The sequence below is a fragment of the Ambystoma mexicanum genome, chromosome 1q (assembly GCF_040938575.1).
Source record: "Ambystoma mexicanum isolate Mex_15411 chromosome 1q, UKY_AmexF1_1, whole genome shotgun sequence".
Classification (NCBI taxonomy): domain Eukaryota; kingdom Metazoa; phylum Chordata; class Amphibia; order Caudata; family Ambystomatidae; genus Ambystoma; species Ambystoma mexicanum.
In genome coordinates, this window is record NC_090922.1 from 1185931646 (window position 1) to 1185952202 (window position 20557).

Consider the following 20557-nt stretch of genomic DNA (forward strand, 5'->3'; position numbering starts at 1 on the left):
GATCGCAGCTACCACGGCGTTCCTTTCTGGTGTGCCCCTGCTGGACATATGCAGGGCTGCTACGTGGAGGTCGACGCACACCTTCACGAAATTCTACTGCGTCGATCGGGATTCCAGGGAGGAGTCCAGGGTCGGCCAAGCAGTGCTGCGCAACCTGTTCGCCTGAGGTGAGCCTGGTGAGGAGGTAAGATGCTTAATGTTGAGTTTGATGTAATGCTTAATGTTGAGCCTTTGCCACCTCCTGTGGTTGTGCATGTGTGTACTGCTATGTATTTATTCATGAGCATGTGAATCCATGCCAGACCCCATGCTGGAGAAGGAACAAGTTACTTACCTGTAACTGTTGTTCTCCAGCATGGGTCTGGCATGGATTCACATGCGAACCCTCCCGCCTACCCCTCTGCGGCTCTTCACTTGGTCATACTGCCACTTCACGTGCTTCCAAATCTGAAGATGGCTGCCAGAGGCGGTGCTTAGGTAGAGGGCAGTCATTGGCTGTGGTCAGTATGACGCAGAGACCAGTGATTGGTTATTACTACGAAAGACAGATCAGAAACGAAACTGATACTGGTTTTTTCTTTACCGAGGATTCCCAGCCTGACGACGGGGAATATTCATGAGCATGTGAACCCATGCCAGACCCATGCTGGAGAACAACAGTTACAGGTAAGTAACTTGTTCCATATGGAACTTCCAACCAACAGCCAGTCAGGGGGAGGGGAAGGAGTCAGAGCTTCTCAGGACTTGGGAAAACTAGGTAACAGGCAATCGAAAGCACGAGGCCACAGGGGCCATCTTGTCTTCTATCAGAAATCAACTGATTCCAGTGAGTGCTGTACTCTTATCCCAAATTACTCAAGCAATATCCTATCTTTACTACTCCTCATATGGAAAGGCGTGAGAATTGGCCAGTCAAAGGGGCCAGAAAAAGACCACTCGTGGACGTGCTAAGCCAACTCCAGCTGCAGCCTCTTTGCCATCAGTGGCCGCAGCAACCGCCACAAAACCGCTTTGAGGACTTGCATCACAAGACACCTGTGGGAGGCAGGCTGTCGCAGCATCTGCAAGAATGGCGAGCCATTACTTCAGATGTTTAGGTTCTAGAAATAATAGCCCAAGGTTATTGCCTTCCTTTTCTAACGCAACCTCAAAACAATCCACTAGGGAGACACACCCTTTGAGGTTTTCAGACCCGCTCCTACAGTAGGAAGTTCTAACCCTGCTGGATAAAGGTGCCATAGAGCCCATACCTGTAGCAGAGAGGAACAAGAGATGGTACTCCCGGTATTTTTTGATTCCCAAAAAGGACAGAGGACCGAGACCCATCTTGGACTTAAACTTGAACAAGTTCCTCAGGAAGGACGAGTTCAAGATGGTCACTCTTTCTCAGATCCTTCAGGCCCTTGAACTCCAGGATTGTTTGGTATTGTTGGACCTCCAGGATGCTTATTTTCATGTGCCGATTCATCTCAAGCACAGAAAATACCTGAGGTTCGTAGTTGGCGGCTTACACTGCCAGTTTCGAATCCTGCCATTCGGATTGATCTCCGCCCCAAGGGTCTTCACCAAGTTAATGGTAGTGGTGGCAGCGCACCTCAGGAGAGGGGTGGATTCACGTCTATCCCTACCTGGATGATTGGTTGATCAGGGCACGTTCTGCCGAACACGCACTTCATCTGAAAATACCTGCCACTTCCTCCACAAACCGGGCTTCTCCCTCAATTCCAAAAAGTCACAAATGACACCTTCCCAACAGCTCCAGTACATAGGGGTTGTATTAGACACATCTGTGGGAAAGAGCTCGCCTCCCAAGTCGAGGGCTCAAGACATTCTTCAGATGGTTTCCAAATTCCAAAATGCCCCAAATCTCCATGGCATCCTGCATCTTCCTAGTGCCAGAGGCACGCCTGAGGATGAGATCCCTTCAATGGGCTCTAAATTCTCAATGGTCCCTGTTCTCAGGTCAAATGACGGATTTTCTTCCGACTCCGAACAACTTTCGGCAGGATCTTCAGTGGTGGACTTGCACAGAGAATATCCTAAAAGGAGAACAGTTTTGGCAACCATGGCTGGAGATTACAGTATTGACGGACGCCTTACTAATGGGGTGGGTAGCTCATGCCAACGATCTGACAATCAGTGGTCGCTGGTCTCCATCGGAGTCCAAACTACACATCAACTTTTTAGAGCTGAGAGCAATCAGACTAGCGCTGAAGGCTTTTCTACCATCTGTCAGGGGAAAAAAAATGTCTTGATAATGATGGACAAAACAGTGGCCATGCATTATCTAAACAAGAGGTGGTGTAGGGTCACTACCTCTGTGCAGAGAGGCAATGCAGCTCTGGTATTGGGCAATTCAAGAAGGAATCTCCTTAACGGCCGTTCACCTAGCCGGGGAGGAGAATGACGGCAGATGCTCTGAGCAGGCAGAGCAGTGTCCCACGAATGGGAACTGGCTCAGGAAGTCATTCAGGAGATCTTCGCCCCTTTGGGGAACCCCTCAAGTAGACCTGTTTGCGACCGGAATCAACAGGAAGTGCGAAAGGTATTGCTCAAGGGAATTTCCCCCGATAGGAGCCCTAGGGAACACGTTCGTGGTGGAGTGGAATTTCGCACTATTGTACGCGGTCCCTCCGATTCCCGTCATTCCTCGGGTCATCCGGAGACTGAGACAGTTTGGAAACTGCATGATCCTAATTGCCCGGATCGGGCCAGGAGAACGTGGTACCTGGACCTTCTAGACATGTCCATCTGTCCCCTGGTACCGTTGCCGTTGGAAAAGGTTTTGCAACTGGTGCAGAGAAAAGAATGTCGATCCTTTTCTATGTTCTATTCCAGAAGTACTGTCCTTCCTCTTGTCCCTAGCACATAGAGGTCTAAATGTTGGGACCATTAAGGGTTATCTTGCAGCGCTTTCCCTCTTCGGGCGCTCGTCGGAAGAATGCTCCTATTTCAAAATCCTGTTAGTAATACAATTCTTAAAAGGACTCACTAATGTGTTTCCTCCTTACCCATTCCAAGTGCCAATTTGGGATCTTAATCTGGTTCTAAAATTCGTAATGTGCCCCTTTTGAACCCTTGCATACTTGTCCATTAAGATTACTGACATCGAAAACTGCTTTCCTAGTGGCTTTAACATCTTCAAGAAGAGTGAGCGAATTGCAGGCACTACTCTGTTCCTTTGGGACAGAGTTGTATTAAGGGTTAAACCCTAATTTTTACCTAAAGTTGTGTGTGATTTTCATTTAAATCAAAAAATTGTTCTACCCGCATTCTACCCTCCACCTCACACTAGTAAGGAGGAGGAAAGATTGCACAGGTTGGTCCCGAGAAGAGCTCTAAGCTTTTACATCTCTAGGCTTTCCAAGCTTAGAGTGGATAATCAACTGTTCATTGGCTACACCGGAAGGAAATTGGGTCAATCGGTGTCAAAACAAACCATATCACGTTGGATTGTGCTTTACATTTCAGAATCCTACAGATTAGCAGAGAAAGACCCACCAGAAGGTTTAAGGGCTCATTCCACCAGAGGCATCACCTCTTCGACAGCCCTTCAAAGAGGTGTTCTCATAAGATCCATTTGTGAAGCAGCAACTTGGTCTTCGCTGCATACTTTTTCAGAATGTTATAGTCTGGATGCTTCCCAGTCTAAGGAGTTAAATTTTGGTAAAGCAGTAATTTATTCAGCCATTTAAGGGTATCACAAAATCTACCCCCTCCTACAAAGAAATTGTCCATACTGCTTTGGGAGTCTATCTAAGATGAGGAATACGTTGGAGGTCACAGTCCACTCGAAGAACAAGTTACTTACCAACTGGTAACGCTCTTTCGATTGGATGTTCCTCCAACGTATTCCTCATCGCCTTCCCAGCCTACCCCTCTGTACATTTTTCCGGGTTATTGCCACTTCAACTCTCGCAAGGCTGCTACCTGTCAACCATCACAATCTACACAGTACAAAATCAAAAGTGAAGAGGAAAAACAGAACTGAGGACAACGGGCGCCGCGCGTGCTACTTATATACCCGATGACTTCGCCCTCGACGGAGGCCCTCGAGGGACCATCGACTCGACGACATCGACGCACGGCGGCCTCTGCCGAAAAATGTTCTGAAGCAGCTAAAGCTGGATGGAATACATCTATCTAAGATGAGGAGTACGTTGGAGGAACATCCAATCGAAAGAACGTTACCAGTTGGTAAGTAACTTGTTCATTTGAGGCAACATTGGTAACAAATGCTATAGATCAGTACTGCATGATTTTGTCCAAAGGAGCAACATCCTGTTGTGGAGATTTTTGAAAAGGTTGGTGTTGGTCCAATTATTTTCAAGTACTTCTGCAGCAGCGTTCTCTGGGACAATCTCATTTGCACTTCCGGATAATGGTTCAAATTGGGTGGTAAACGGGTATGTGGTAAGGTTTCATTAATAAAGGTTCTCTCAAAGTTAGGTTCTTCTCTGAATTCTAGCACATAGCCAGTGGCGATACTACTTATTCTACAGGCCACGCCCTGCATATCCAAACTTCTTTCCTTAACTGGGACAGCAAACACTTGCCTCATGTCTGCAGTGTTTTAACAGCACTGATGTATACATTTGCAAAGCCGTATTACTTGAATTTGCTGGATGCTCAAATAGTCTCAACCGTATTACTCTTAGTGTAACTATGCACTACTTATTTGAAAGCTTAGCTATGCATGATTGGTCTCTTCTCAAAAAAATAAATGTGAAATGCTGTTTTTCAGCATGGCACTTGTTCTAGAATCTCACACTTTCAACCAAACGATCAGAATACAAATCCATTATCTGCTTACACATGTGCCCTGAGTTTTTTTTATTTGAACTTGTTAGCACTGTGGCAAATTCGATCTACATGGCAAGAGTATACAAAGCATGTAACTCTAAAAGCTGATATTAAGCTTCAAAACAAAAGTTATAGACTAGCAACTTTGTAATGTGTTATTTCTTTTGTGGTGAAGTTTCAAACTATACTGATTTACTTACTTTGCCCTTAAATCAAACCTATATATATATATATATATATATATAAATAATACACTGCTCTCTGACTGGATTTGTCTGGTAAGATTGTGGTCTGTTTTGTGAATAATTCATAGTTGACACAAAGCATGATGTGGTTAGACTGGGCAATTGATTTTTATGCTTAGTTCTAATTTAGATATCTGGTTTCTAAATAGTATAGTAAAATATTGTTTCCTTTTCAGACTTGATACAACTCTTATAGATTTTACTGACATGAAGTGCCAACGAGGTGATTTAAGCTTTATCTTCAATGGAGATGCAGTACCGTCTGAATCATTTGTGGTTTTAGATAATGAACAAAAGGTCTATCAAAGGATACATCATGAGGTAGGTTTTAACGAAATGGCACATGTTTTGATAGTTTTCTGCAATGCATATTTTCTCCCAATAATTGTCTGTTCATTTTAATTGGAACCACTGATTCACCAATGATTATTTAATATATATTAAATACAGAATACATTAAAGCTGCACAGGTTTCACAAAATTAAACACTGCAAACAATTGTCAGATTCTGACTTAATGGTGCAACAGAAGTTTCCAAGCTCCTTTGATTACAGATCGTTACCGATTTTGTCATATGTAGTCATTTTAGAACTTTCAGAGCCCTGCTCTTTTTTCAAGTCCTGGGAAGGGTTGACCATTTGTATACTTTTCCGTAATACATTTATTTATTTTTTTAAACGAAGTGAACTGGTTATTGCAAATTCTCGTTTAACACTATTTTCCACATATGTTGGGTAGAACATAAAATTCGCCAGGTTTTTTTATAACCATTTTCCCTTTTGCATTTGCACTTTTTAGTTTTGCCATTAGTTGAACACATTGCAGTGTGAAAAATAGGTACTGCCTGTTTGAGACTTTCAAAGCGCTAGAATAATGGGAGTTGCATATTGCAGTACACCAAATGATTCCCTACTTTACTGCCTTTATTAATGTTATTTCAACTCACTGTTGGGAGTTTTAGTCAACCGCTTTAGATTTTTTTTTCTGATCACGTTGAATTTACCTTCCAAGTTTTTTCCCAAACCAACAATTGAATTCATTATTTTTTTTTTATTAATTTAAGCTGTGAGATCTAGGATGTTGTGAATCTTCAGTTGCCTGGCTGAGCATAAAAGCATCTGGTGCATGTATCGGCTTGTGAAAATGATTGTTTAATTGGAGCATAATATTTAAAACCATATAAATGGATATTCAACCATTGACCGGTTTATATTTACTGCCAGCAAAGGCTGATTGGGTAACTGCGTCAGGTGATGCATGGATGTAATGGTTGAGAACAATTTGGGCAGGTATACCGAATTACTGTGCTACAACCTATGCACAAACGCTTTTGGATGGCAGGGTAGAGGGTGTCTGCGTAGTGGTCTTCCTTATCAGAACTGGCCTAAATGTGGCAGATTTAGGGGTAATGTGGTCTGACATGCAAGGGACAGATTTGAAGAGAACAGTGAAATCGCTTAGAAAAACATTGAAGTGTTAGAAAGGCTAATTGGTGCTGACAAATAATAGAGTGGGGGGCTGAGCTACTGGAGGTGATTGATATGGAGCAACATTTTGAAGATGTTAAACCTTGATGGTTCTGAAGCTGGGAAAAGTCCTATGAGGCTTCTATTGCTCGCTGGAATCTTATCTTGTATCTCAGAGCTTCACATTCAAAATGGTATGGCAAAGGCTATGGTCTTTCAAGGACATGTTGGCTGAATGGGGCAATGAGTGGTTGTTATAAGTCGCTTCAAGGTGTAAGGTAAACACTCTGATATCTATGGCTTCAGGCTGCTAAGGCTCTGTTAGACAATGGTGCCCATGTATTGTGAGGACAACAATTTCTTCAATGGATCTGGAAATGAAAGGTCTGGGAGTTGAAGAGCCTACCAATTGGGCTCTTCTCTACACTTTGTTGTTTCATCCAACTGCTGAAACCAATAGTAGTCAACTTGAAGAAAAGGGAATAAGAATAAAAATTGGGGTTAAAATTACCAGTCACTCACCTCACTCCCAACATGCACACAGCATACCATTTCTTACTTGAAGTATATTATCAGTTTCCATTGCAAATGGCAAGTCAAAATGTTTTGCCCTGATAGTATACCTGGACAATGATATTCATGTTGCAAAGGGCACAGGTGCTGTCTGAGCAGGTGAATTGGGCCATAGTTTCTGCAAAGCCTAGCTTTTCTTATAAACGGGACAAGTTAAAGCTAAACCCCACCAAGAGAATGATATTTTGTAGGGCTCACAATAGACCGGTCAGTAGTGATGCTGACACTTTTAGTTCCGAAAGTGAAATCACTAAAGAAATAATTGAATTTTGCAATCTGTAGCATACAGTATTCCCCACAGAAAATCCACAGGGGTGGACTTGCCATCAGTTAGCGGAAATGGACCAGACTGGTTGACTGAAGTAGAATGGTGTCTGCAACGCATAGAGGTGTGGAATGGTACAGCATTCTTCAGAGATGCTCCAGACAGTTATGGAATCTGATGCCAGCAGAACTGGTTGGTGAGCCAGATGCAACAAGATGATGGGGGACCGGGTCGAGGGAGGCACTGTCCATGCACAAAATGTGTATGTGGTTGCTGGCTGGACTGTTCGCCATTTGCTCTTTTGAAAAGACAGTGTGAGTTCTTGGATTTTGTGGAGGATGGAGAGTCAGCAGTGAAGTATATTCACCATGTCTATGCTACTCTCAGATCTGCCAAAGAACTTACTACATTACTGTCCATGAGATATATTTGTTGTTCTTTCAGTGTCGGCAGATAATCATCTGGGAGCAGCCCACAAAGCAGAATGGATCACCAGGTATCTGTGAACACCAGCACTCAGGTGTTGGAGCTGGGTGACTTTCTGGCTATTGCTGGATTTGGAATGCTCCGTTCCCCTGCTACTTCAACTGGAGACTGAATCTAGGACCAGAGGGGATAGACTCATCAAGCCTTGGTTCAATGTACAGAATAAGCCTTCCCTCAATTTGTGATGATGCAGGGACCTTTACACGATTGAGGAAGTATCAATGGTTCTGGTGGTTACTTGGGGGCTGTCACAGGCATGAGTTCCAGTTCGCTCAAAAGGACTAGTGCCTGCCTTATATAGGAACTTTCCTCCCAAAGAACCACTCGCCCCGACAAGACTAGGTAATTATTTAACCTAGCCAAGTCTGATAAATATTTATCAATAAGATTCAATTAGCACTTAAAGCCTATATCTTTTTTATATCTTTTTGTTATCAACAGCTACGCAAGAACACTCAAGTTCGATGTTAAACACTGGCAACAGGATCTATCAACTCAAGAGATATGCAATGATAGCACGCTCTAATGTTGTCATAGTTGTTGTTTTTTTAGAATGACACTAATCCTGAAGACAGTTCTGTAAATTGTTGAAAGAACTGAAACATGTCCAGTTCCCCCATCTAGAAGAAATACCAGATTGACGATTTAGCAGCCTTAACGTAGGTCCCATGAACAGTACAAGACAGCAACTGCTCCCTGCGCTGATCACTGAACCAACTACCTGTCAACTAGACGGATGCCACTAGATTGTGTTAAAGTCAAAGTGTCACGACAAAGTTGACTGTTTTTTTTAAACATATGATTGTTTTATGTAAAGCGAAAGGGATTGGCCTGTTGCTTTTTTAAGCTATTGTGTGTTTTTTCATAGAAATGATTATTAAAAAATGATTGAAGAGCTACTTTTACAGTGCAAATTTAATGAATGTCGACTGTAAGTTGTTGATAAGAACTAACTACCGCCTATATCCAATATCAGTGTTTCCCCGATAAAAGGTAGAGCTATTACCAAGGTAGTAAAGATTGGGTTTCCCCCTTTATAGTATGAGTTTCAGTTCTTCAGAGAAGTTGTACAGATTTCCTGTTGAATCGCACCAAAAGTCCATCTGTCAGTCCCAGCCAGATATTCATTTGCTGGTACAGGGTGAATCGCTGGAGTTACTTGCATACATGAATTCGGGGAACATTGACGATTGCCAGGAATTTCAGACTATGCACAAGGCACATTAACCAGTCAAGGGCTCCAGTAATTTGAAAAAGTAATTACATTTGCAATTGACTTCTACTTTATCGTGGCTGATTATAGCTCACCCAATGATTATGCACCTTCACAGGCCCAGAGCAGAAGAATGCATGAGGGAGGAGTTCAGGACTCACTTTCATGATGGCCTGTTGCGAAACCTTACAATCGCTGTGTCCATAGAGAAACTGTTGATTATTCTGTGACGCAGCTCTCTAGACTCCTGATCATGACTGTTCTCAAGTGAAGCCAGTGTGTTACGTTCATTGCAGTAAAAGAAAGAGAGGGGGACATTGAGCAGGAGGTGCAGTGGAAGGGTGCCTTGCAGACGATGGGTGGACGATTGGAAATCTTGATGTTAGAGCTACACAAAAGCACAGATGTCGTGTTTTCAGTTCCAATGTACTTGTTTTAACCTTCTGCTGGTTAAGAGTTTAAAGTAAAGAAAGTTAAACATAACTCATCTGTGTTAAGAGCATCGACTTCTAGCACTGTTCTAGTCAGGGTCATCTTTTTCAGGGCCTTTTACTAAACCTAAAAATGTCATGTGTTGGCCATTTTAGTTCTACAATAGAGCATAAATATGACGGTTTACAATTTCTTTTTGTGATCAACACAATTCAAAGTATGCATTGTTTGAAGGGCGTTTCTAAATTATTTTACATACAAGGTACCCTTTCACAATTTAATAGTTGCAAAATTATTTTCATTATTTTTGCCTGTAAGGGAGCACTGAGAAAGCACACATCTGCCTTCCACCTTTATCATCGGATCTCCTGACGGAGACCATGGAGGAGTGGCAACAGAGAAAACAATTGCTGTGTTAACTTGATGGACTGCTGACTTTATATTTATCATTCGCAGAGCTGCAAAATTCACTTACCAGCTTGTTGTACATTAACATTTTTGTCTCTATCGAATTTGAGTATGTCAGTGCCATTTGGGGAGGGCAGTGTAGCCGGAGCTTATTTGATTTTTAATAATGGAATGATGCTGGTTATTCTGTTTCTGAAAGTGAGATTTGCTGATCTGACCTCACTTTTACAATGCTAAATTCCGAATAGCATAATGCAACCAAGTATGTTATGTTACAATTACTTATAGATAGCATGATCGCCCAAGGGCACCTTGGTGCTAGACTAGAGCAAGGGCTAGGGAGAGAACCATTTAAAACAGGGTTGTTTTCAGTAGACGATGGAACGGATAGTGATTTTCAATGCTCCTGAGTGAGGCTGGCAGGTTGTTGCACAATTTATCAGCTGCAACTGAAAAGGCACGCCCACCAACCCGAGATCGATGGAACCTGGGGACTATGACAAGACGGGCATCCATGGAATGAAGGACACAGCTAGGAACATTGGGAGTAAACCTCTTGTAAATATTCCCGAACTTGTCCATCCATAGAAAGCCTAATGCACAATACATGCAGACTTAAACATCACCCTCTTACCAACTGGAAGCCAGTGTAGGGCCTGCAGTACGAGAGAAATGAGTGCCATAGGAGGATCCAGTCACCACACAAGCTGGTAGATTCTGGAGCAGTTGCAGCCGATGCATAAAAGACAGGTTGGCCAGGAAAAGAGCATTACAGTAATCCATACGGCTCAGCACTAAGGCGGCCACAACCGTAGGTCGTAGTTGGGTCGGAAGATAACCATGGACTTTCCAGAGTATTCTTAAATGTAGTGTCCAGTCTGACATATGTGCCTAATCTGCTCCTCCATAGAAAGGTAAGCGGAAATCTTAACTACCAGATTTCTAACTTCTGTAACCAGAACAGGGGAGTCGCCAGCGCAGGAGGGCAAAAGGAGGAGGTCCAGAGAGGAAGCACGAGAAACGGGCAGGGCCAGCAATCAATATCTGTCTTCTCTCCATTGAGTTATAGCCAATTTATTCATCCATTGACCCACGTCCTGCAAGCAGTCCCAGAAGAGACCAGACACTGCAGCCAAATTCAGGTCAAGTTGAACAATCATCTTTGTATTGTCGGCATGCATTTAAAAGTGTAGACCGTGGGAGCGGACAAGACGAACAAGTGGCTGTATATACACATTAAAAAGTATAGGGGATAAAGCCGATCCTGCAGGAAGGAGAACGAGATGCCGAGGAAAATGGAAGGAGAGGGAGTGATTGAGACCAAGCAATAAGAAAAGAGGTGCACCAGGCCAGGAGTGAACCAGATCCCTGTCAGTGACAGGTGGTACAGTAAGAGGGATTTATTGACCGCGTCGAAAGCTGCTGATAGTTCTAACAAAATCAGGGTACCCACCCCTCCTGAGTCCACCAGTCACGATAAATCATCCATGACGAACATAACTGCCTCAGTGAAAGTCAGACTGATGGGGATCGAAGTAGTCAGTTTCCAGAAAATAGCCAAGAATTGGCAAGATCAAAGTTTCATGATGAATGAAAGGAGTTATTGGCCGTCGTAATGGGATCCAATGCAGGCTTTTTCAGAAGGGGGGATGACAAGTACCTGTTTTAATTCTGTTGGAATAATTCCACAGGCACAGGAGGTGTTCACAGCATGAGTGACCCACATGCAATCTGCGGCTTAGTATCCTTCAGTAGCCAAAAAGGGATGGGGCCTGAGTGAGATCCTGACTTCAAACCTTTTGTGGCAGATAATACTGCCTCTGCAGTAAACACTAGAAAGGATGACGAGGAGTGAGAAGACTTAACCTCTTGGATAGCACGAAGGCTACATTCATGCATGAGGACCCAATAGTATTGCGCATGTCCTCAATTTTAGTGATAAAGAAATCTAATTGGAATTACATAGCATTTGAGAAGGGATCCCCACCCACCCCCGCATCGGAGTGTTTTTAGAGGAGAGTGACCCAACCACCAAAAATAGTTGAAAAGGCACATTTAGCTGAATAAATGGCCTGATATTATTCCGTAATAGTGGCTAACCGCACCTTGTTGCTCTGCTCGGGTCAATAGTAAACCAAGCCTCAGATGGTTTCCTGCGGGATCTGCTTATTTCAAGAGAAGCAAATGTGTTGGACGCAGATCTGAATGTCTGGGACAATACAGATAAATCTATTTGGGAGTACTCGGAGCATTTATCATGCACAAAGGCAATCATAGATTTACAGTTGACTTGATTGCAGTTAAGGCCCATAGGAGCTTGAGCCTCCTTTCACCCTTCTTGTAGCTGTGTGTGAAAAGGCACCAAAAAGTGATCGGTCCAGCCGTCCAGGCAATTTGGAGAAGGGGAGCAAAAGAGATAAATGAATCCTTTGCAAAAATAAGATCCAAAATATTTTCACACTGATGGGTGGGTTGAGTAACATGTTACCTTAAGCCCAGATCCATCATGTTTTCAAAAAACTGCGAAGAGGCTGGCAGATTCGGTGTGTCATTCCCTAATATAATGTGGTCAGAGTACATAATGGACAAACTGCCAGTGAGCTCAGCAAATCGCTCAAAAAAGGTAGTCATTGCCAGGAGGGCAGTAGACTAGGAGCATGTGTGCAGTACATGTGGCTGTAAATTTGCACTGAGCAAAAGGAGCCTTCCTTTTGATGGTATGAGGTAGAGGGAGTGTTAGTATTTGAGTATTGGCTTTAAAAATGAGACTCCCACCCACTGGATGGGCCGAGCCACGGTCAAGGTGAAGAATATAGCCGTTGGGAACAGCCTGTACTAGCTCCGGACCAGAGGAGTCTCTGAACCAGGCCTCAGTCACACACAAGTGGTCAAAATCGTAGTCTCATCGTAAGTCCAAGCAGGCGGTTGCATGAGTAACCAAACAATATTAAATTGATTGATGCAGTTCTATGCATCAATGTTCTCTGCTGCCTTCTGAAGCAGGAATCCGTTAGGAAACACAGTTTCCGAAGGGGCCTTAGACAATACTTCATCTGTAGTCGATTTAAATGTATGTGAATGACTAGAAGGACCCCCAGAACGCCCCTCGCGCGCACGTACGGGCAGAGATGGCCTTGCCTTTTTGAACACCATCGGGACATATAATGCACAGCCACTGTGCCCGACAGCTGCACCGGCGACTAAGCTGACACCAGTACCTTTCTGTGACAGTCTCCTGACATCCCCATCAACTGCCCTGCAATGGCAACATGGCAGATTGAAACGTCACGTGCATTCCGTGTCACAGCTGCTGGAACCCAAACTTTCAACAAACCGAGGTGGCATTTTAAGTGTATGCATCTTTGGTTCAAAATATATTGTCTCCCCAGCAGTTTCTTGCTAGTTGATAGAAATTAAATATAAGCCATGTTTCTTTTTGACACTGAGACTGAGATTTGATGTCATTTTATTGACCGCTTGGAAACTGTGACTAATCTCCAAGCCTGGTGTGTATTAAGGTGTTTGGGCCAACAGCAATCCTGTGGGTCCCACGACGGAAACCTCCCTTTTATTCCCCTGTGAAAGCGTTCACATCCTCCAAGGAACTGGAACACTCCGAGGTCTCGGCTGGAGAACTGGTACTTCAAAGGGAGCGTGACATTACAATGGCCACCTCTCACCTAGGCGTGTCACAGTATGGATTTTTGGATTGTATGATAACCTTCTTGCTAAATGATGGTATGTCATGGTTGTCGCGCTATAGCACACATATAATAATAATTTGTGACTGGGCTGGACTTATATTTTTATATAACTATTTTGAATATTTCAAATTCAATGTTAAAACAAGTGTATTCACCCATTGTGATATGCATTAGGACATGGTCTCTGCTATAATCCTTTACAATCTAAATTATAATTTGTATAATCATAATTTACAAACCATGCGGCTGCTCACTCAACCGAAGTGCTTTACCTATAATGCACTGACTGAACACCTTATTCCTTATAGTTAATAGATTTTGTGCTGCTTGTGACAAATCATACTTCTCACTGCCTTTTTGCATTTGAAATATCATAAATTGACACTGTTAACAAATGCGAACCAGTTTATTCAGCATTAGGGAAGAGGGTTCCCCTAAATAATATTTTGAAATAGGCCAACACACATCTTCAACCAGATCTGCAGGCAACGTAAAAAGAGCTGGTAAAAGGATGTTTCCAGGCAACAATTAGATCATCTCAAGAGAGGAGCCCTAGTAAGTGTGACCATGTACAAACATTTTAAATCTTGGGTGCATACTCAGTCACGCCCTGCGGGAGGTGTAATTTGTTTTAACTAAAATGTTTGGGACCTCGTGCAATTGTACACTTCTCTTTGCCAGGCAAGTAGGCTTGTCAGACCTTCAGAAATGTAAAAAAAAAAAACAATACATGCATTCAATGTAAAAGAAACACAACACAGCTCATTCTTGCTATAAATAAGTGTTTCTTAGAACAATTCGACTTTTCTTATATATGCAAACTGATAGCCTGCACCACGTGCCCCCCACATACCTTCATGCACAGTGAGTCCACTCACTAATAGTCCACCTTGGTAGTCTGGTGAGGAGAGGTGAACAATCATTCCTAGGCTTAGTCGGATGTCCACACTCCATTCCTTGGTGATAGTGGTGCTACCCACTGTGCTGGCCTTCGCTCATTCACCGGAGCCCATTCAACGCAGCCTGACTTCGGGCCTGCACCACCACTCGATCCTTTGCAAAGTGTGCTGTAGGGCGTTAACTAATGTCTACTGTGAAGGCATCATGAAGTAGACACAGACAACTGAAGAATAATATATACATTTTTATTAAAAAAAAATGAGGTTGGAAAAGGCCCAGTTTGCTAAGATTGGATTTCCCTACCTAAATCAAACTAATGATAGTCTGTCAGGAAGTCCAAAGCAAATGTCTGTGTCCAAAGCCTATGCTTGCCCTCATATTTAATTGTATACAATGTGTAGGGATGTCTGCATCAAATGAAACATGTTCAAAATAAGAATTCAGAGCTGCTGCCAGGTCTACAGTGGAAAAGGGATTTCCCTTCCCCAAGTTTCAAATAGTTTAGTTTGCAAAAGAGAGGCTCCCTTCCCCAAGATTTCAATTTTTCAAATGTCTCAAAATAAAACCGATCCTTGAGATATTCATTGTTCCCAAATAACAGTTCCTTGGGGTCCTCCCCAGTTCCTCAGGTTTGGTTCCTTGTCACCAATTTATAAAGTTCAGCTCATCAATCTCAGTTCACACAGGTTTCCTTTATTTATTCACAGCGTGGCCTTTCTTTAGCTGGGAGTATTCGGTCTGGGCGCAGTTCTCTTGACTACACGGTCCTCCCATTATAGGTCACGCAACCGACACACCTTACTTGGATCTGTTTCGTAGACATTTTGCCAGAGTTTCAGCTTCACTATAAGGCTCGACTCCGTATCCTTTCAGGTGCCCGTGAAGCTTTATTATCACTGTTTTTATCAACATTCACTCATTTAGTAACTTTCATTTGCAACACCAACCTATGCTTCTCAGTACACACTCCTGCTAGGAAACCTATTCTGTTTCAGCTTTCTTTATTAAGGCATCTGGCTCCCTTTTGCCAGGTTTCTCTTGCATGCAGACTTGGCTACTATTTTATATAGTTCTTTTGCACCTCTATTCTTGGCTCTTGACAATGCTTGCTTATACAGCTTTTCATCATGTTAATTTGTGGTTTCCTTGTATTCAATTCAGATATTCAAAATGAAATGTCTCTGGTTCTAAACCGCCCATGTACTGTGTCTGGGGCCCCCTTTTCACCCAGGCGGACTCAGCTGTCTTCTCACGGTATGGTTTCCACTTTCTGCTGCTTTCCCGAAACTCTTTTCCGCTCGCGGTATGCTTGCACTGGTTCCCTCTGGCATACAGCGTCCTCTAAGGCTTCCTCGCTTCCCTCCTGCTTACTTCGGAGCTCCGGTAGTTTGCAGTCTGCTGTCCTGCACCTGTGAGCATTCGGGAGCCTCCCCACTGCTCCCAGTGGCCGCACTGGGGAGTGCGGTGCCGCACTGCCTCCTCAGCTTCGCCTCAGGCTGCCAATGAGCCCCTCTCACTCGCTCCTGATACCTCCCAGTATCTAAGGAAGGTGCTGTCTCACTGCCATAACTTCTGCCCTGGAACTCTCCTTCGCGCTTCCTGTGTCTTTCTCCTCTCAGTTTTAAAGTTCCTGGCTCCATGATAATGATGAGTCCAACAACTAGACCGATCATATTTCTTCTTCCAGTCTGCCTTCTGCGTTAATGGTGGCTCCTAGTCCTGCTAGAGAGGCATCCGTCTGAAGAATGAACTCCTTTGAAAAATCGGCTACTTTTAAGATGGGGCTCTGATAAAGGGTCTCTTTCAACGTTGTCGCAATTTTGATCTTCCTCATTCCACCTGAATGAGAGGCCAGAGCCATAGCGGGAGCCAGAGAGGTGGAGACAGCAGTAGGAGTGGCCAGCTCTTTGCAGATTTTAAAGAGTTTGGCCGTGTTGTTAGAGGCTCCAGAGAGGCGGTCTTGGATATGGTCTCTCTTCTTGGAGAGAACAGTCTATCGCCTTTGGTGCAGGCGGCAGGCCAGTTTGTCAGAGGATGCGCTCCAATCCCTCTCCTCTCTTGCGTTTCAGGGTGGCGAGGTCAGAATCTTACCAAGAGTTGCACTTGGAGGTAGGCTTCAGGCTGATTCTCATGTCAGAGGCAAGGATGTCCAGAGTGTTGGAGATAGAAAGATGCAAGTTGGAGAGGGCTGTGTCAAAGTGCAAGTCAGCCGCAGGAGTAAGAGAAGCAGAAATAGTTGAGGCAAAGGCGTCCCCTGACACTTGTTTCATGGGCCGAATGACTGAAAAGGAAGGTGGCAGTGCTGGGGTAGGCTTTGCTTGAGTGACATAGAGTTTCAGGTGAGAGTAGAACATAGTCGGTCCAAGAGAGAGGAGTAGTGAGAGGGGGATGTCGGAGGAGATGAGAACATCCAAGGTGTGTCCATCAGTGTGTCGGACCAGAGGGTAGAATGGAAAGGGAGAGCGAGTCGCATAGGTTGCGGAAAAGCCCAGATAAGGCGTTGGGGGCATCCCGGTGGATGTTGAGGTCTCAGAGAAGTAGAGAGGTCGGCCCATTCTGGGAGGCAGGGGGTGACCTGGCCAGGTGGCCTGTAGATGGTTGCCACAGAGAGGCCAGGAGCGATAGCCTTCAGACTAGGCATTCAAAAGAGGAGTAGGCCTGCATAGGAATGACAGAAGCAGAGCCTGTTCCGGAAAGCTCAGGGCCACTCCACCTTTGGGCCGGTTGGTTCTAGGCTCATAGAGGATCTTGTAGCCCTCGGAGGTGTATGTCAAAACCCGTGACCGAGCTGGCAGTCAACCATGTCTTGGTGAGAGCGAGGACATGGAGGTCAAGGCTTTCGAGGAGTTGGCAGATGTCAGAAGTATGTTTGACAGCAGAGCGAGAGTTGAGAGTAGCTACTTGGAGCAGGTTGCCACATTTGAAAGACTTAAGTTGGGGTGCAGGAGTGGGATATACTCAGCGGAGGTGGTAGAAGGGCCAGAGAGTAGGCAGAGGCAGTAGACCGAGGTGGCATAGGGGTCTGAGCGGAGGAGAAGGTGGATGTCCTAGAGGTGGTGGAGGAGGAAGGAGGTGGCAGAGGGGCTAGAGGTATTGGGAGTGGCAGCAGAAGTCAGGAAATTGATGAGACGCCTATCAAGGAGGAGTTTGGACTTGGAGCCCTGGACCATGATGGTACAATTTAGATACATTGATGGTGGTCTTGGAGGATAGGAAGGGGGCCACAAGGACCTCCCACCAGGTGCCACCATTAATGGGAGAGGAGGAGAAAGGAGGGGGAACAGAGACCATAAGCGGGGTCCATAGGTCTGGGGAGGGAAAGTTAAAGAGGATATCTGTTAGTTTCTCTGGGAGAAGCGCTGATGTGGGTATTGGGAGGCCTGGGTTGGAGACCAGGATATCCCTCTTGAACTTTCTCGTTCCAGACTAAGTGCATGGCATAGGATAGGAGACAGAGTAGAAGTTTGCGAAGATGGGAGAGATTGAGAGCATCATAGAGGGTTCGAGGAGGCAAGACTGGAGGCTGAGGGAGGAAAAGAAGCGCAGCCCATAGCTGAGCACCACAGGAAGCACCAGAGGGGGGAGGGTTTACACAGGAGGCAACACAGGGGATGCAGGAGCAGTTGGGACGGAAGATGGGGGAGGGTGGGGGGTGCACAGCGCACTGCAAAACACCCAGATTCGACTTGCCTAAAAAGAGGGAAAAAGGCAATGCTTGCTTTTCCGAATTTGCATCATGTTAATTCTTGGTTTCCTTGTATTCAATTCAGGTATTCAACATCCAATGTCTCTGGTACAGAACCGCCCATCCATCATGTCTGGGGCCCCTTTTCACCCAGACGTACTCGTCTGCCTTCTCACAGTCTAGTTTTCACTTTCCGCAGCTTTTCAGAGACTCGCCTCCGCTCGTGGTATGCTTGCGCTGTTTCCCTCTGGCATACAGCGTCCTCCACGGCTTCCTCGCTGCTTTCTTCTGAGTTCTGTTAGTTTGCAGTCAGCAGTCCTGCACCTGTGAGCTTTCAGAGCCTCTCCACTTCTCCTGGTACCTTTGCTCCGTACCACACTTCTTCCTCAGCTCTGCCTCAGACTGCCAATGAGTCCCTCTCGCTTGCTGCAGCAGATCATGCTCCTGATGCCTCCCAGCGTGTCAGGAAGGTACTGTCTCGCTGCCGCAACTCCTGCCCTGGAACTCTCCTTCACGCTTCGTGTGTCTCTCTCCTCTCAGCTGACTGTTTTAAAGTTCCTGGCTCTATGATAATGAGCCCAACTAGACTGCTCATGTTTTTTATTCCAGTCGGTCTTCTGTGTTAATGGTGGTCTCCTCGTTTCAGTACTTAAGTGGTGTGTATGGGAAGAGCGTTTTCTGAAAATATAGGGAATGGATTGAAAGTACCCTACAAAGGCCTGGGGGATATTTGACTCCTTACAAAAGGGAACTGGGGGGGTTACTGCATCTCACACACAACGGTGCTTCATCCCCACTCCCCAAGTCTCCTCCACCAGGTCATAACCTTGCAAATCCATCCCCAGGGTCAGGATCCAAGACCAATATCCTCCTCCCAGGTGCCATGGATAGGCTTGCTGGACCCGCTCTCATGTTTTAAGGACAACAAAATGAAAAGAATGGAATGCTCCCTTTGCACAGGCCAGTTCTGAAGTCTGAACATAACAATTTGGCATCCCCTATGCCCCCCCACTCGAAAAAACCATTTCGGCATTGCACTTAATCTTCTTTCTAGTAAAACACATTTTATTGTGTGGAAGATTAAAGCAAAGTTATTACTAGAGTGCAATACGCTGTGGTTCCATTCTTCCGTGGAGCTTTGTGCAACCGGCAAACAGCCACTTCGCCAGCTTTGCTGTTTGTTCTGGTCAGAAGTGTGTTCACCCAGAGGTGTCGGGCAGCTGCAGAACATTCGGACCGAACAGTAAAGCGGTCAGACTTTCAACTTTCTGCATGTGCAGCCCTGCACCGATCTGCTTTGCTTCAGTGTTTCCCAGTCTCTTACGTGTTTACTTGCCAGACAAGGCAACGCTGGACGATTCTGAAACCCATGGTGTCTGGTGAAGCCACTGTGCACTTAATGCTGCTGCTCCAAAAATAACTCTGATTAGATGCTGAACCAACCCGGTAAACTGTTATGGAGGAGGTCAAGGTTATGATTTAATGACGAGGTTCACAGTAATATACTGGTATACTGTTACACCCCTACTCTCACCATGGTACTGACAACTGAAGTCCTTTAGATGCAGGCAGAGGCTAGAGTTGGACAAAGCATCTGGGTATGACATCTAAATGCAAAGGACACTTGGTACAGCAACCAGGATTGGACCCATAACAGACCTGCTGTGTACCAGTCTGGTGTGGCATGCTGTTCATATAATGGAACACTTTTGGAATCTGATTGGGACTAAAGTCTACTCCAAAATCTTTTCACTGAGCGATGAAGACTAGGCGTTCCAATGAAAAGGAAAGCTTTTGTCCCTAACCATCCCAAGGACCAATTTGGAATGACCACCTGGCTAGACAAGGCCTTCTGCAACTGAGGCCATTGGTACCCAGGGCCTGCTCACTGTCATTGACGGAATGTTCCAAGTGCTCTTTATAAGCCTTCATAGCTGGGAAGGGCAGAAGAAAGAATTCTGCAACCAGAGGACCAAGGACGCCACCCCCGGCTTGCCCTGCATTTCTAAACCACTTCAACGACAGTTTGGGTGCTTTTGACACCATTCAAGCTGCTGCACGGAAACATCCAGAGTCGCCTTCATGATTTGCTCTCTACAGAAGGTCCACTGTCTTCGCATCAGAAACCTGCCGAGTCTTTAAACGTCCCTGAAGTACCTGCCCGATTTCCAACCGCTTTCAGCTCCATGCTATCGCCACTGCAGTACCATGTCACTGTGTTCAACCAGTCAAGCCCTCTCGTCACCCAAGGCAAGTCTACGCTTCTCTGCATCCAATACTGCTGAGTTTTCCAGCTCCAGCACCACCACCACCACCTGCTGTTCCAAGCATCTTTGAACCACAAGCAGCCTCTGCTTCCTAACATGATTGCATTGTT

At 45.0% G+C, this 20557-nt stretch overlaps 1 protein-coding gene across 1 annotated transcript in view; it reads left to right on the plus strand.

Moving 5' to 3' along the window:
- ANKRD13C (ankyrin repeat domain 13C) overlaps window positions 1–20557 on the plus strand; it is an 893039-nt gene that overhangs the window by 400882 nt on the left and 471600 nt on the right. Inside the window, exon 7 of the mRNA XM_069641918.1 lies at window positions 5225–5369. Within this exon, the coding sequence (XP_069498019.1) occupies window positions 5225–5369 (145 nt within the window). The remainder of the gene's footprint in view (window positions 1–5224; window positions 5370–20557) is intronic.